The sequence below is a fragment of the Paroedura picta genome, chromosome 5 (genome assembly GCF_049243985.1).
Source record: "Paroedura picta isolate Pp20150507F chromosome 5, Ppicta_v3.0, whole genome shotgun sequence".
Classification (NCBI taxonomy): domain Eukaryota; kingdom Metazoa; phylum Chordata; class Lepidosauria; order Squamata; family Gekkonidae; genus Paroedura; species Paroedura picta.
Genome location: NC_135373.1, coordinates 105,123,461 through 105,137,285, shown reverse-complemented (window position 1 = coordinate 105,137,285; position 13,825 = coordinate 105,123,461). Strand labels below are relative to the sequence as shown.

Below are 13,825 nucleotides of genomic sequence, written 5' to 3'. Positions count from 1 at the left end.
TTTTTAAAAAGAAATGGCAGGTAGGAACAAGCATGGATAAAGCAAAACAGTCTCTATGGCATTCAGTTTCAGGCTCCCTGCCTGCCCATCCTTTTTGTAAGTAAAAGTCAATGTATGTTCTTCTAACATCCCATCCCATGTTTTAGACTTCCGCTCCAGCAGAGTTTGTGTAAGCAATTCCAGCAGAGCAATTTTGATTCTCAAGGGGGCATCCTAACCTCAGGTGCTGCACAGATATCTGTTCTCAAGAATGCAGGGAAAATTCATCGAGCTGAATAAGTCTGTCACAGTTAATTAATTTTTCTTAAGGCCTAGAAAGCATGGAGCTGTCACAGTTCCGCAGGGCCTGCAAAACAGAGCTCTTCCACCAGGTCTTTGGTTGAGGCCAGGGCCTGTGCTAGGAATATCTTGGCCCCTCCTCAGCCTCAGCTGCATTACATCTCTAGGGAGGTCTTCTTGGGGGACAGTGAATTTTTTTGGCTGCCAGTCTTTGTGGTTGTGGGGGTCTTAGAGCCCTGGGTATAATGAGTTTTATATGGGGATTTTGTTTAATGATAGATACCCCATCCCTTTGACTCCTCGGGCTAGCTAGAAGGGGTTTTGAAAAGATAGTGGATGTGAGAGAGGCTGCTTGGGACAAGGCTGTCGTTTCCTGAAGAGTGGCTAAACAGAATGATTTTCTTGCAACCTGGGATGCAGTTAATTGCAGATAGAATTAATTGCAGATAGCATTTCCACATGCAACCTTCCCAGGGCTGATCCCCATTTTCAGGCAAATAACATGCTGGAAACAATCTGGTAATACCATGAGAAATTGAAGGTCTGGCATGCAAAAAGGCTTGTTCAGGTAGAAGGCAAAACCAGGGCCCTTCTCTTTGTTATTTTAGGTTTTCCAGGAAGATTTTATTTGGGGCTGCATTTCAGAAATGAATTCTCTTGCCTGTGATCTGAAATGGAACAATATAGGAGGGATCGTAATGTGATTTTTGTCTTTGAATAAGTAGCTCAGCCCTGCCTTCACAACTTAGAGTGGCAGTGCAATTTGGGAGTCTGTGCCTCACAGGTGGATGTGGGCTTGATTCAGATCAAGATGATGGTATGTGGAGAGGGGGCATTAAGCTCTCCCTGTGCCATTTTTCTGACTGAAATGGCAGAAGGGTTTCTGTTTACTGCTTTGTGACCTCCAAATAATGCTCCCTGGGGTTGTTAAAGGTCAGGAAAATGGCACAGGGGGAGTTTAAGTCCCTTCTCCCTGTGAACCTGATTCAAATTATGCCCACTCATACATAGGAGGCATAGATACCAACCCAACTCAGGGTCATCCCTAGGGGGAAAGTATTGTGTGGTTAGGCCCATTAAAGTTTGCATGGTTTTGCCCCATTGTTCATGCATGTTGTTCTACCCTCAATTTTCAAATATCATTCCATTTAGAATGTGCAGTTCATCTCATGTTTTTTGCATATTTCTTTCTGATTTCCCAGTCACATGTGGTGATAATTCTCCTGCAGTGCCCTTTCTCCTTTTGCTCTTCCATTGAATAGAATGAGCTGCATCATACCTTTTATTCTCTCCAACCTTCTCAGGTGAAAGGATGCATTAAGTTGGACAGATACTGTGATTTTCAGAACTTTCGTAGGATAAGACAGAACTCCACCAGCAGCAGCATTCCTCTGTAATCCCATCATGTTTAGAAAGAAAACTATTGTGTTTACAGTAGTAATGCTATGCCTAAGATACATGCACAGTTCAGCCCTGTGGAAGCCTGCCAGCAGACTTGGGTGACATCAGGAGGATCCAATGCATCCTAGAGCAATAGTTTGAGATGCTCCGTAAGATGCCGAAAGTTACAGTAGACATGAAAAATGTGAAGTTTACATTTCCAGAACCTGCTGCGCATGTGTTGTGACTCTTTCTGAGTAACTCTTCTAATCTGTTAGCTATACCTTTCATTTTGTATTTTGTGTGTTTTAGAATGAAGTTATTAGTCAGCAACTGGCTGTCATATTCACTCATTGCTATGGACCCTACCCTATTCCAAAGCTCGTTGAAATCAAACGCAAGCAGACATCTCGCTTAGGTAAGTGTGCCGTGAGTGGCAGGCTTTATGTGACATCGTCTGCTGGGCTGGGTTTTTGTGTAATGTCAATGCCATTGGGGCTGGGTCACTGGGAGAAACGAAGTTTAATAAAAATGACAGTAACAACAACATATGCAAAACATTATTGACATTTCTTAGACTCTAATGGAGAAGAAGCAGAAGAGTTAGTTCTTATATGCAGCTTTTTCTCTACCAGAAGGCCTCTCAAAGTGGCTTACAATCACCTTTCCTCTCCCCACAACAGACACCCAGTGAGGTGGATGAGGCTGAGAGAGCCCTGATATTACTGCTTGGTCAGAACAGCTTTATCAGTGCTGTGGCGAGCCCAAGGTCACCCAGCTGGCTGCATGTGGAGGAGGAGCAAGGAATCAAACCTGGCTCGCCATATTAGAAGTCAGCGCTCCTAACCACTAAACCAAGCTGGCTCTCTGAATCATCATCAGTTCTTGTTTCCTGTATTTTAGTATCACAATAGCCCAATGAGTTAGATTAGGATGAGAAAAAGTGACTTGCTTGAATTCACTTAGAAAGCAATAAGCAGTGTTGCACCCTTCTAAACTTAGGAGGGTGTTATTCTCTTTAGGATTACACTCTTAGACACTTTATGCATGATGGCAGCTACTCCACACTGTCGCCGTGCCATTGCGGTGGGGCAGGATGCCCCGCTGTTCCCCATGAACACATGGGGGCGGGGAGTGTGGGCCTGCCCTGGTATAGTGCATGCACACACACTTTGCGCCGGGGCCAGCAGGGTAAACGGCAGTGGCCAGTGGGGAAGGGAGATGGGGAGGGGCCAGGTGGAGTGGGGGGGCCAGGCCCCCTCCACATGCTTTGGCGGGGACAGGGGGATGCCCCTGCCAGCTCCGTGGCTCCACAGAGCCCGCAGGTGCGTGCAGTGTCCCTACAGGGACACTGTTGGTCGGGGCCAGGCGGACCAAAACGCCCACGCTGGCAATTATGCACAGCGCCGGCCCGCCGCAGACCCTTAGCTAAGCCTCATCTCCAAGTTGAGTGGCAATATGCCTTTAAATACAGTAGCAACAAGCAGTTGCTTTCATGTTCTGCTTGACTAGCTTTTTCTTGGATGCATCTGGCTGGCCAACAGGATGTTGGTCTAATCAGACGCTTGGTCTGAAACAGTAGTACTGGATACAAATCTGTATCTGTGGTAAGGAAACATTAGATGTACCAATTACAGATTTTTGTACGCTACCAAAACGATGTCCCTTACTTGGACCTACTTGGAACTTGTTGGGGAGGACCTGATGCTGTAAAGTTAAGAAGCAGAGCTGAATGGAAGGCGAGGAGGAGCTTTATGTAAATTGCTCTGAGATAACAGTACCAATAATATTAGTGGAACTTCCAAATACTTGCACTTGGGTTCACAATTTTGGAATCAAGTAGAAAATATTGCATAACAGTTATCTGTAATGCTTCTGAGGAAGGGGAATAGCTGGAACATTTAAGAGAGATGGAACCATTCCTTGTTTCTGCAACTGCTGTAGAAACATTGTCCTAAGAAATTGGGATATTAGAGCTTCCTCTTTCCAGTTTTTATCACTTTGTATTTGTGGACCTGAGACAATCTGGGAAGCATAAAAACAAAGACTTTAACTAACAGAGCTAACAGAAAACATTAGTTTGCATTTTTCACTCTCTGCTCTCATTACAATCAGTGGATTAGCTGCAGATGAGGTCCCTTGTTTTCTGTTTTGGGCCTTTTTCTCAATTACAGCCCTGCTTGGTTGGCAAAGCAGAGCCAATTAAAGCAATTGCCCATGCTAATGTAGGTACAAGTGGGCCAGGGTTCTATTTATTTTGGATGTTACATCACATTTTAAGCTCCTTTCTTCTGCTATAGTAGGGGGGGGGGAAGATATAGTTGAAAGAGGAATGAGAATTCTGGGAACAGGTCTCTTTGGAAGAATAGGGCAAGAACCTTTCTTCAAAATTCACCTTTTTGTCCAGAAATGCTACAAATGAAGGATATCCATTCTACTTAAAAAGATAAGAGTGTATTTCAAAGGCTTTGAGTATATTTTGTATAAATTCTATTAGAATATCTAACAAAATATGTTCCATCTCCAACACTTCTCCAAAATAACTTGAAAGGTGTATGCTGCTAAAAATATGTCCTCTTAAATTGTTGCCTCTTACCACTGATAGGAGATCAAGCATGCCAATCTTTTAACTTGCTTCCAGTTGAAATGTCTTCCTGCTCATTGTCTTTTTTTTAAATTCCAGATCCCCATTTTCTTAACAATAAGGAAATGTCAGATGTTACATTCCTTGTAGAAGGAAGGCCTTTTTATGCACACAGAGTGTTACTATTTACCGCATCGCCAAGGTAAATTTATAATTAAACATGGCCAAACTAATGTGAGTACTGAGAAGGTTAGGAATCATTTGAGCTAGCGTAAAAGGAACTTGCCGTGGAAGGCGATGTCTTTAGAAGGTGGCTGTATGACACAATGGGATGGGGCAAGTTGGGGACAAAAAGGATGACCTAGGTTAGGGGAATCTGATAGAAGTAAATATCTGCCCTGAGTCTTTTTGAGAATTGTGGAATAAAAGTCGAAACACATAAATAAATACATTTAATGGAAAAGAAAAAAAACACCCAGCTAAAATATGTGTTATTATTTTTACCACTTTCATTTTGAATGCCAAGGAAATAAAAGTAAAAAATCATGCTTTTTATGTTTGTGTGTACTGAAGTGCGGGGGACCAAAGTCATAATTTGCTAAAGATGCCAAAAATCCTTGGGCCAGCCCTGTCTGTGCTGTATCTAATACAGTGGCACCAGGAATCAGATGGGCTGTATCATTAAGAATGTAGAGGGAGAACCAAGAAATTAGACTGTAGGTTTTGGTGGCACATAAACATATAACTTCTTTCTTCAAGCCTGAGAGATCTTTCTTAGGAGAAAAAGTTTTCACCTGGGGATTCTGAGCCCATCAGTCAAGACCTTTTCATGAACTTATTCACCTTCTAAATGGAGTGGCCACCTAGAAGGAACAAGGCTTTGAATGGAGTTCCTTATGGAACTCCATAACTGTGGAGGTTTTCTTGACTCACTCCCCATTGTCCATTGGTATTGCTAAGATCTTCCTGTTTCTTCGGGTTTTGGTTAACTGATGCAGTTATTTCTACTTCTCTTGGCTGTCTTGACTGCTGTATTGGTTGCAAATGTGTTTGTTTGTTTTTGTTTAATTATTCTATTGCATTTCCTAGGCAGTTTTCTTTCTGGTATATTCTTAATTTAAGAAAAATTGGACAGCTGCACTAAAGCATTTTAGTCCTTGAGCAACAAATGCCTCTAATGCTGAATTTGTCCAAAATAATTTTAGAGTTTTCTGCCCACCAATGTATTTTTATTTAGGTAAGGCTATAAAGGATTTAAAATGTGCAAGCACCGATATAATACGTCTAAGCTACTGGCATTTTTCTAGCAAAACATATAGGTCTGGTGATTTCTCAGAGTTACCATCTCACTCAGGTTTCCTGTTGGCTATAAAGTTTTCTTAGCTTGCTGTGGTGACTTTAGCAGGGGTTTCATATGCAGAAATCAGCAAGCAAAACTTTTCATGACATGGAGCTAAACATTCACACTTGCCAGTTATTACAAATCAAACTACCCTTAATGGGCTAGCTCCACTGGCCGTTTTAAAAATTGGCACCCTGCTTATTCTTCTTTTTGTATATGCATTCTAAATAACCTGTTTGCCCTCACTTAAGAACCTGTTTTCTGTAGGTTGTTTATGTGGCATCATCATAACCTTGGTCTGGTTTTACTTAGGTTTAAAGCCCTGTTGTCCAGCAAACCGGTATCTGACACCACTTGTATTGAGATCAGCTATGTGAAGTATCCCATTTTCCAGGTAAGAACTGAGTGCCTGAGGTTCTTCTGTCTAGTTCAGAATCAGCAAAACTTGCACTTTGTTTAAAGGGGAGCATTTCAGTAAAACAAAACTTCAGTAAGTAACCCCTTGAAACTAAATCACATACGAGAAGCTGTTTTTTTGTACCCTGCTTTTCATTACCCAAAGGAGTCTCAAGGCGGCTTACCATACTGTTTATCTGTTCTTATGACCTACCACTGTATCAGCAGGCCCTGAAATAACTAAATACCATTCATGTAATCCATGTGATAGTGCAAATTTGTGTATGATTGGTACGGAGCTAAAGATATTGGAACTGTACACCAGGATCCCTCCAAATCTGCAAAGTCAACTAAACAGTCCATAAACGATGAAAACCTTTCAAACAGCAGTTCATGAGCACCCCCAAACTCTTAACCTGCTCTGCAGATGTCAACTCCCTTCCATCCATTACACATGGAGCCAGTTCCTGTGAAACATCAGCATCACCTCTTGTCAGTCTGGATTGAGCTTCTTCCTTAGCCACCTGGCCAGAGCTTCAAAGTTCCAATGCAGTTTTTCCTCTCTTCCAATCTGAAAGAATGCCATTGTGCAATAACTCTAAAACAAAGATTACCCTAATAATAAGCAAACAGGGAACCTATAGGGTGGGGGAGAGGAATCTGAAATTGCCATGTGGTTCTCCATCCACTTCTTTGTTTCTGTTTTCAGCTTATTATGCAGTATCTCTATTATGGAGGTGCAGAGTCACTTCTCATAAAAAACAACGAAATAATGGAGGTAAGTGGCATTTTTAAAAAATCAACACACAATGAGCTACTTTCACAGATACAATCCCCCCCCCACTCAAATAAGTGGTGAAGTTCTGCAGGTTGTTTTTATTATTTCCAGAATATCTAGTAAACATGTAAAAGTACTAGTAAAGGAATTAAACAGGGAAAAGTTCATTCATACATCTCAGATAAAGAGCCAGAGGCAAAGTGATTCTCTGACATGATTTTGGGACCTTTGGCCGATTTAAAGTAATGGAGACATGAAGGTGGTATCAGAAAGCTATCGATGCAGACGGATATACTTTTTCATTTCTCTGACCTGTGGAGGTTTATGGAAAAAAGGGTCTACTGGTTATTGAAGTATTACAAAAAGCCATCATATCCCTTTGCCAAGAACCATAGGAGAATGGAAAGAACAGAATGTGTGGACTCTGCTGTTTGCTGCTTCATTTATCGTATGCACTTTTAAACATCCACGGTGTTTTCTTAGTGTAATTTTGGCCTGCCATTCTGATCTCACCTAATCCTGCCACTTTTTTTTAGCACAGAAAATTAGTAAGGAGAACTATCTTGTTAATGGGGCATAAGGATTTGCTGTGATTTATTTATTATTCAATTTCTTCCCACAAGCGGGCTCAGGGCAGTTCACAGCAATATTGACATTTAAAATCAGCTCTTGGTAAAATACAAAAATACAACACAATTATTTTAAAATTTATCATTTAAAAAAATGCTCCATCTTCTGCCGTTTTGCTATTTTATTCACATTGCTATCATCTTGCTGGCAGTTTTTCAGCCATACGGACGGCAATGGGCAGACAGGGGGAACCTACAATGGGGTAAGAGATTGAACTAGGGGAAAAGGGAAGGAGGTTCGATGTGATCTAAATCACCCTGACCTCATCTATAGGCCTGGTGGAAGAGTGTCATTTTACAGGCCCTGTGGAATCTTGACAATTCCATCAGGGGCTGTATCTCCACCGGCATCTCATTCCACCAGGCAGAAGCAAGGGCCGTAAATGCCCTGCTGTGGCCAAAGCCAGGTGGATTTCTCTGGGGCCAGGGACCACCAGCAAGTTAGTATTTGCTGAACGCAGTGTTCTTCGGGGAACATACTGGGAGAGGTAGTCTCTCAGATACACAGGGCCCAGACTCTGTATGGCCTTGAAGGTTAATACCAGCAACTTGAATTTGATCCAGAATTCTATTGGTAACCAATGCAGCTGTTGGAGGGCAGGTCAAATATGGGCTCTCTGATGGGTCCTTGTAAGAACCTGTGTAGCCACATTCTGCACCAACTATAACTTCTGGGTCAAGGGCAGACCTGCATAGAGGGCGTTAAAGTAATCTACTCTAGAGATGACGGTAGCATGGATTACTGTAACTAGGTCTTCCAGGGCCAGGTAGGGTGCTAGTAGCTTTGCCTGGCAGAGATGGTCTTCCTCCTATACACCCACCCCCCTCCTGGGTTTGGATATTATATTAATGAGTGGAATTTCTAGTAGTGTTTTAGAAATGTTTTAAAATGTTGAATTGTGGTTTTAACTGCACTGGTTTGATAAATGTTGTTCACTGCCCTGAGTCTGCTTTGGCAGAGAGGACAGTCTAGAAATCCAAAGAAATAAAATAAATAAACAAAATGGTAGAATGCCAGGCAAGCTACATTGGTGATCTGTGCCTCCATTGTAAGGGGAGCGCCCAAATTCCCGATGGCGCATTTGAGCTCTGTTTTAAGGTAGTATTTAGTACACAAAAAGAAGGGGGATGGGGTGGAGGACAGAGAACAACTGAAAGCAGATGGTAACAATCTATTATCCTTCCACCTCCTACTAAGACCCCACAATAATTGTTTTTTCCTCCCTATTTTCAGCTTCTGTCTGCTGCTAAGTTTTTCCAGCTTGAAGCACTGCAACGACACTGTGAGATCATCTGTGCAAAAAGTATCAATACAGAAAATTGTGTGGATATTTATAATCATGCCAAGGTAAAATGTAACTACTGGTGTGTGTGAGTGTGTGTGTGTGTGTGGCTACCAATGAGTGCAGATATTATGGTCAAGGGACATTTTGCTAAGAAACTGAAACAATTTACCACATTACATACATGTAACACCATGCTTACATCATCTGTTTTCAAGACTAGTCAATTCATTCAGTGGCCTTAATAAAAGCAAATATTTGAAAGTATCTTCCTGAGAGCTAATGTAACAATAGACTAAGAGTTAGCCAGGAAGATGTTTGTTAAAAAATCTCACCTTAGTTCTGAATGACAATGTGGTTGTGATGGACCACACTTTTAAAAGCTGAGCTGTGTAAACAGATAAAAGGCTGTGAAGGGTTAGTTCTTCACAGAGCCAGAGAGCCTTGAGTGACAGGCCGTTCAAAACAATCTCATGAGTTAGCATCAGCAAAGCAGAGAGAATATGGAGAAAGCTGCATGCTGAGGAAAGACTGAGTCAGATTTCCGTTTTGACAGAATTGAGTCGGAATTCAGCCTTAGCTGAGAGCGATTTAACACAATCAGAGAACTGGGGAGAAGTTCACAAGGAAGTTTGGGAAGTAGAGGAAGACTCCCATTCAGGCTAAGGAAACAGAACAGATCTTCTAGAGAGGGAAGACAGTTCCCTACTGAGTCAAACAAGGAGATAGTTCTGAAGATTACAGAACCATGATCTGGTATGGTTAGAAACTGCCTTTAGAGACCTTAGGAGTTAGAAACTCAAAGAAGAGTACTGGTGTTTCAAGAAAAGGTGGCTGGGTTTGGGCACTAGAAAGAATGTACCAGCCTTCTGGAAACCATAGGAGTCAAGGAATACTCCAAGGGGACAATGCTGAAACAAAGCCTCTCAATATAAAGATTTAAGTCACTGTGAAAAGCTTAAGAACTAAAGACTGTGCTTGTGCTGGTTTTACTTCAGAAATTTCAATACCTCATTACACTTTTTCCTTTCCTTCTGTGTTAAGATTTTTAAAATTTATTTTAAAATACCATTTTAGTTGTTTACATTAAACGGGTTTCTGATCCTTCTCCCAAGTTCATGGGCTGAGCCCAAGTTCATCATGCGGTGACAGGGTAGGACAGCCAAAGTTCTCCAGCAAAGGAGAAAACGCAGTACTAGGGCAGCTCAGTCACAGAAGACAAATAGAAACAGAGAGAAGATATTGCTTCTGAGGGAGGGGGAGTGGGCAGGGCCATCAAAGCAGCTTTAAGCAATCTAGATCAGGGGTAGTCAACCTGTGGTCCTCCAGATGTTCATGGACTACAATTCCCATGAGCCCCTGCCAGCGAATATCTGGAGGACCACAGGTTGACTACTCCTGATCTAGAGTTCTTTCAACCTCCACTACAGCCTTTGCCTTTCTCCCCACAAGCTCTAATATGGTCACCATGGAAGTGATGGGGCGTTTGTATTTTTGCCATCCACAACATTTGTGTTTTCTGAAAATTAAAAACACATAAACCAGTAGCTACAATGTGCTGGTGTAAGGGTTAGAGTCATCATGCATGTTCGCTGCTGGTTTATGACTGCATCTATCATAATCTGATGCTAGTGAAGTAAGTATTTGAGAAGAGGGCCATGTGGACTGGGCCAGTTCACTGAATCCTTCCCAACCTCATAGTTCTCCCTCACGTGGAAAGATTTCCAAGGGAATCATGTGCTACCCTGAGAAAAGTTGGTGTGAATGGGATCAGAATATGTTCTTGCAACAAAGTCATGGAGTCTGGCTTCTAAAACCATCTAGATCAGTGGTTCTCAACCGCCATAATGGCACGACCCCAATGGTGGCAGCACACACATGTACGCAGGAGGTGTGAGCAGGTGCGCACACAAGTGCACAATGATCTAGAGGCAGCCAGTGTCATGGCTCTGCTGCCGGTGGCAACTGCCTGCTGCCACCATCAACCTGTCCTGGAGACCCCACGGAAGGGGCCAGGCAACCCCACTTGGTTGAGAACCACTGATCTAGATGAAGCCTGCATTGCGTAGAATCCTATCCTTTACAGATAGTCTTCCTATAGCCTCCTGATTTGTGTGTATCCATATTCTTCCTTGAATGATTTCCTTCAGTCTTTTTAAAATTCCTTACCCTGAAGATAGCTTGCTGAGCTAAAGCTATTCTTGTCACTGTGGCCAGGATCAAAAGAGGCAAGCTCTGTGGGACCCCCCTGAACATTTTCCATTCCATAGGAGAGCCCCACACCGAGGCATAAACTGTTCAGTTCCAAGTGAAGTTTGTCCAGGTGATGGGATGTTGTTTCAAAACCGCAAGCCTAAATCCTCCTTGGTTTTGCAGAACTAATTTTGAACTTTGTAGGGGTGTGTGTGTGTGTGTATGTGTGTGTAGATTCTGTATCTGTGCAATTATATGACAAAATTATTTCAGTTTCTCTGGCTTCTTTTCTCCCTGTTTCCTCTTTTCAGTTTCTCGGAGTCACAGAGCTAGCTTCCTATTGTGAAGGCTACTTTCTAAAAAACATGATGGTTCTAATTGAAAACGAAGCTTTCAAACAGCTGCTGTATGACAAGAATGGTGACTCGTCTGGCCAAAATGTACTGCAAGATTTGCAGAGGACGTTGGCAGCACGGATCCAGTCGATTCATTTGTCATCTTCAAAGGGTTCCATTGTATAAAGTTCAGGAAGGGTCCGATGTCTGAGAAGAGAATTCTGCAAGTGAAATTTTGCTGATGCACTTTCTCAAGCGAATATACAACATTCTTTTTTCCTACTGCAGTGGTTGTGGGCCAAAGGTGCTGTCATTTACTTGAATCTTCTCTTGGGCAAGAGGCTGTGGTATGTGTGGCTCCTATGGATTTTGGAACTGCAAGGATAATACTGATGTTCTAGGAATTACCATTTGAATTCTGAAGACAGGAAGTGTTGTGTAGTGAGCGTCAACCGAAGCAGCCGGGCCACGCGCCCCGGGTAAACCACGGAAGCCCCTCAAAACAAGACAGATGCCATGGAACAATTCTTTGACAAAACCCACATATCAGGTTGTTTTTGTTACTCGGTGTCATAATTTCCTGTCAGAACAGTTGTATCCCTGTCCCAGAATCCAGTTTTATGATTCATTTTAAGGGGAGAAAACCACACGTAAGACCTGATAGCTGCTGTTTAGCAAGAGTCAAAGAACTGGTAAGACTGTTACAAATGAGAAAATATATTGGTAAATTTTTAGTGGTGGGAACTTTCTAAAATTGTTCATAAAAACGGGGTGGCCTTGTAGTTTGGAAAAACAAACACCTGTTTCTTAAGCTCCAGATTTTGTTTTCAGCAGAATTGTATTTAAGAATGTATGTAACATGTTATGTTTTCTTTTTGTTTTTAGGGTTTTTTTTTAATATGGTAAAATGTACACTGTGTAAACACATCTGCTCATAAGCTTTAACCTTACAGTGGTATAATCTTGCCTAAATGGCTATGGTTACACCAAAGAGATACATTACCAAGGACTCTTACAGTCGTTTGGGGTGGGGGGAAATCTGCATGCTAATTGTGGTCTAAGGTTTTAAAACAGCAACAAAATTCAACATGCATTTGCATGGAAATGGTACCTGTGAATTGTTACGTTTGTGCTTCATTTTGCCAAGAAAAAATTGCAATGTTAGTTCTTTGTCAAGCCAGACTTGTGTGAAAATACCATATTTCAGGGTTTTTTTTTTCTGGGTGTGCACAATTTCCACAGGGAAGAATTTTTAAATACGATTTCTAGTTATTATACGAGAGAGGTCATTGCTGGGTTGCTAATCAAGGGAAATGTTGGTATTTTGCTACTGGGCAGAGGTTAAGATTAAGAGGATTTATTTTAATTATATATTAAATATGTACTATAGAATGATTTCTTGCCATAAATTGAGAATGTGTAGTGTATATGCCTATGGAGGTCTGTAATAGACCTCAAGCTATTTAGCAACATATTAAGTGCCACGCCTATTCTTGACAATTTACATGTGATCAGACCATTTCATGCAGGGAATTGCAGTAAAGATTTACCAGAATTGTTTCCTTGCTACCTTTTCCTTGGCAAAATTGTGTTGGTTTGTTGGCCTCATTGACAAAATCATGGCCAGATCATAGTACTTAGAAAACAGCATAAAGTAAACCCTAGGTTTTTTATAAGGTGCTACTTCATATTGATATGTTTTTAAATGTACAGGATATCCGTTTTTGAATTAGCAAGGAAAAAAGAAGTTGCTCCTTCACCCCGTACTGCGCATTCCCAATGTTTTAACCCGAGTCCTGCAACAACAATGGAAACTGTTTTTAAATTACCCCTAACTTTACAGAGGCAATAGCATGGCAACTTAATAATGAAGCTTTTTCCCCATTTTGCAACTGATCGTATCATCTAAGATTGTAGTGTAGAATGTGTCTGTAATGGCAACCTGCCTTTCTGTGAATGTTGCAGAGCTTAGAGGAGAAAGAAGCTGGCCGATGTTATCGCTGTCCCCCTGGTGCTTCCACTATATTTGCTGTGTTTCCTTGGCCACTGAAAACAGGGGTACCCGAGTGCACTCGTAACACATCTGCGAGCCTCAGGTCAGTTAATGGCCAGGCTGCCGAATAGTAAAGCGTTGGCCGACCGTGCTGCAGAAAAGACTGTGTTCGTTTTCCCATGTGACGCCAAACGTCTGAAATGTAATCGTCCACGGGATAGAAAGCAGGACATTTAAAACTCAACACACATTCTGTAAATTGTAACTGCCTGTGCAGGTTCTGAAATCAAAAACCAGTTTTGTGAAAAGTGTCCCAAGGCCTGTATAAGTACTCCCATGTTGGTAGGACAAGCTGAAAAATAAGGGTCCATGTGGGTCCTGTTAATAAGAGCCGGACTATTTGTTTACAAGCTACTGCTCAACAATAGAATTGTAAATGGCAGCTCACATGAATGTTGATCCCTTCCATCAGCTTCATATTTTGATATTCCCTGTTTTTCCTCCATGGATAGAATAGGACAATGGAAAAGATGCCTGATTCCTCTCAGATCGCTGGCTTTACAGGTCATGCAACAGAACTGAATGGAACCTAATTGACCACTAGGAGCTTTGGACGAATTAACATACACCCCC

General features: G+C 41.9%; 1 protein-coding gene across 3 annotated transcripts in view; it reads left to right on the top strand.

Moving 5' to 3' along the window:
* ABTB3 (ankyrin repeat and BTB domain containing 3) overlaps positions 1-12,759 on the top strand; it is a 241,559-nt gene extending 228,800 nt beyond the window's left edge. For all 3 annotated transcript variants that reach the window (XM_077339675.1, XM_077339674.1, XM_077339677.1), the window contains 6 exons: positions 1,972-2,077; positions 4,343-4,445; positions 5,898-5,979; positions 6,691-6,759; positions 8,623-8,736; positions 11,176-12,759. In XM_077339675.1, the coding sequence (XP_077195790.1) occupies positions 1,972-2,077; positions 4,343-4,445; positions 5,898-5,979; positions 6,691-6,759; positions 8,623-8,736; positions 11,176-11,385 (684 nt within the window). In that variant the 3' untranslated portion in view covers positions 11,386-12,759. The remainder of the gene's footprint in view (positions 1-1,971; positions 2,078-4,342; positions 4,446-5,897; positions 5,980-6,690; positions 6,760-8,622; positions 8,737-11,175) is intronic.
* Positions 12,760-13,825: the final 1,066 nt, after the last annotated feature.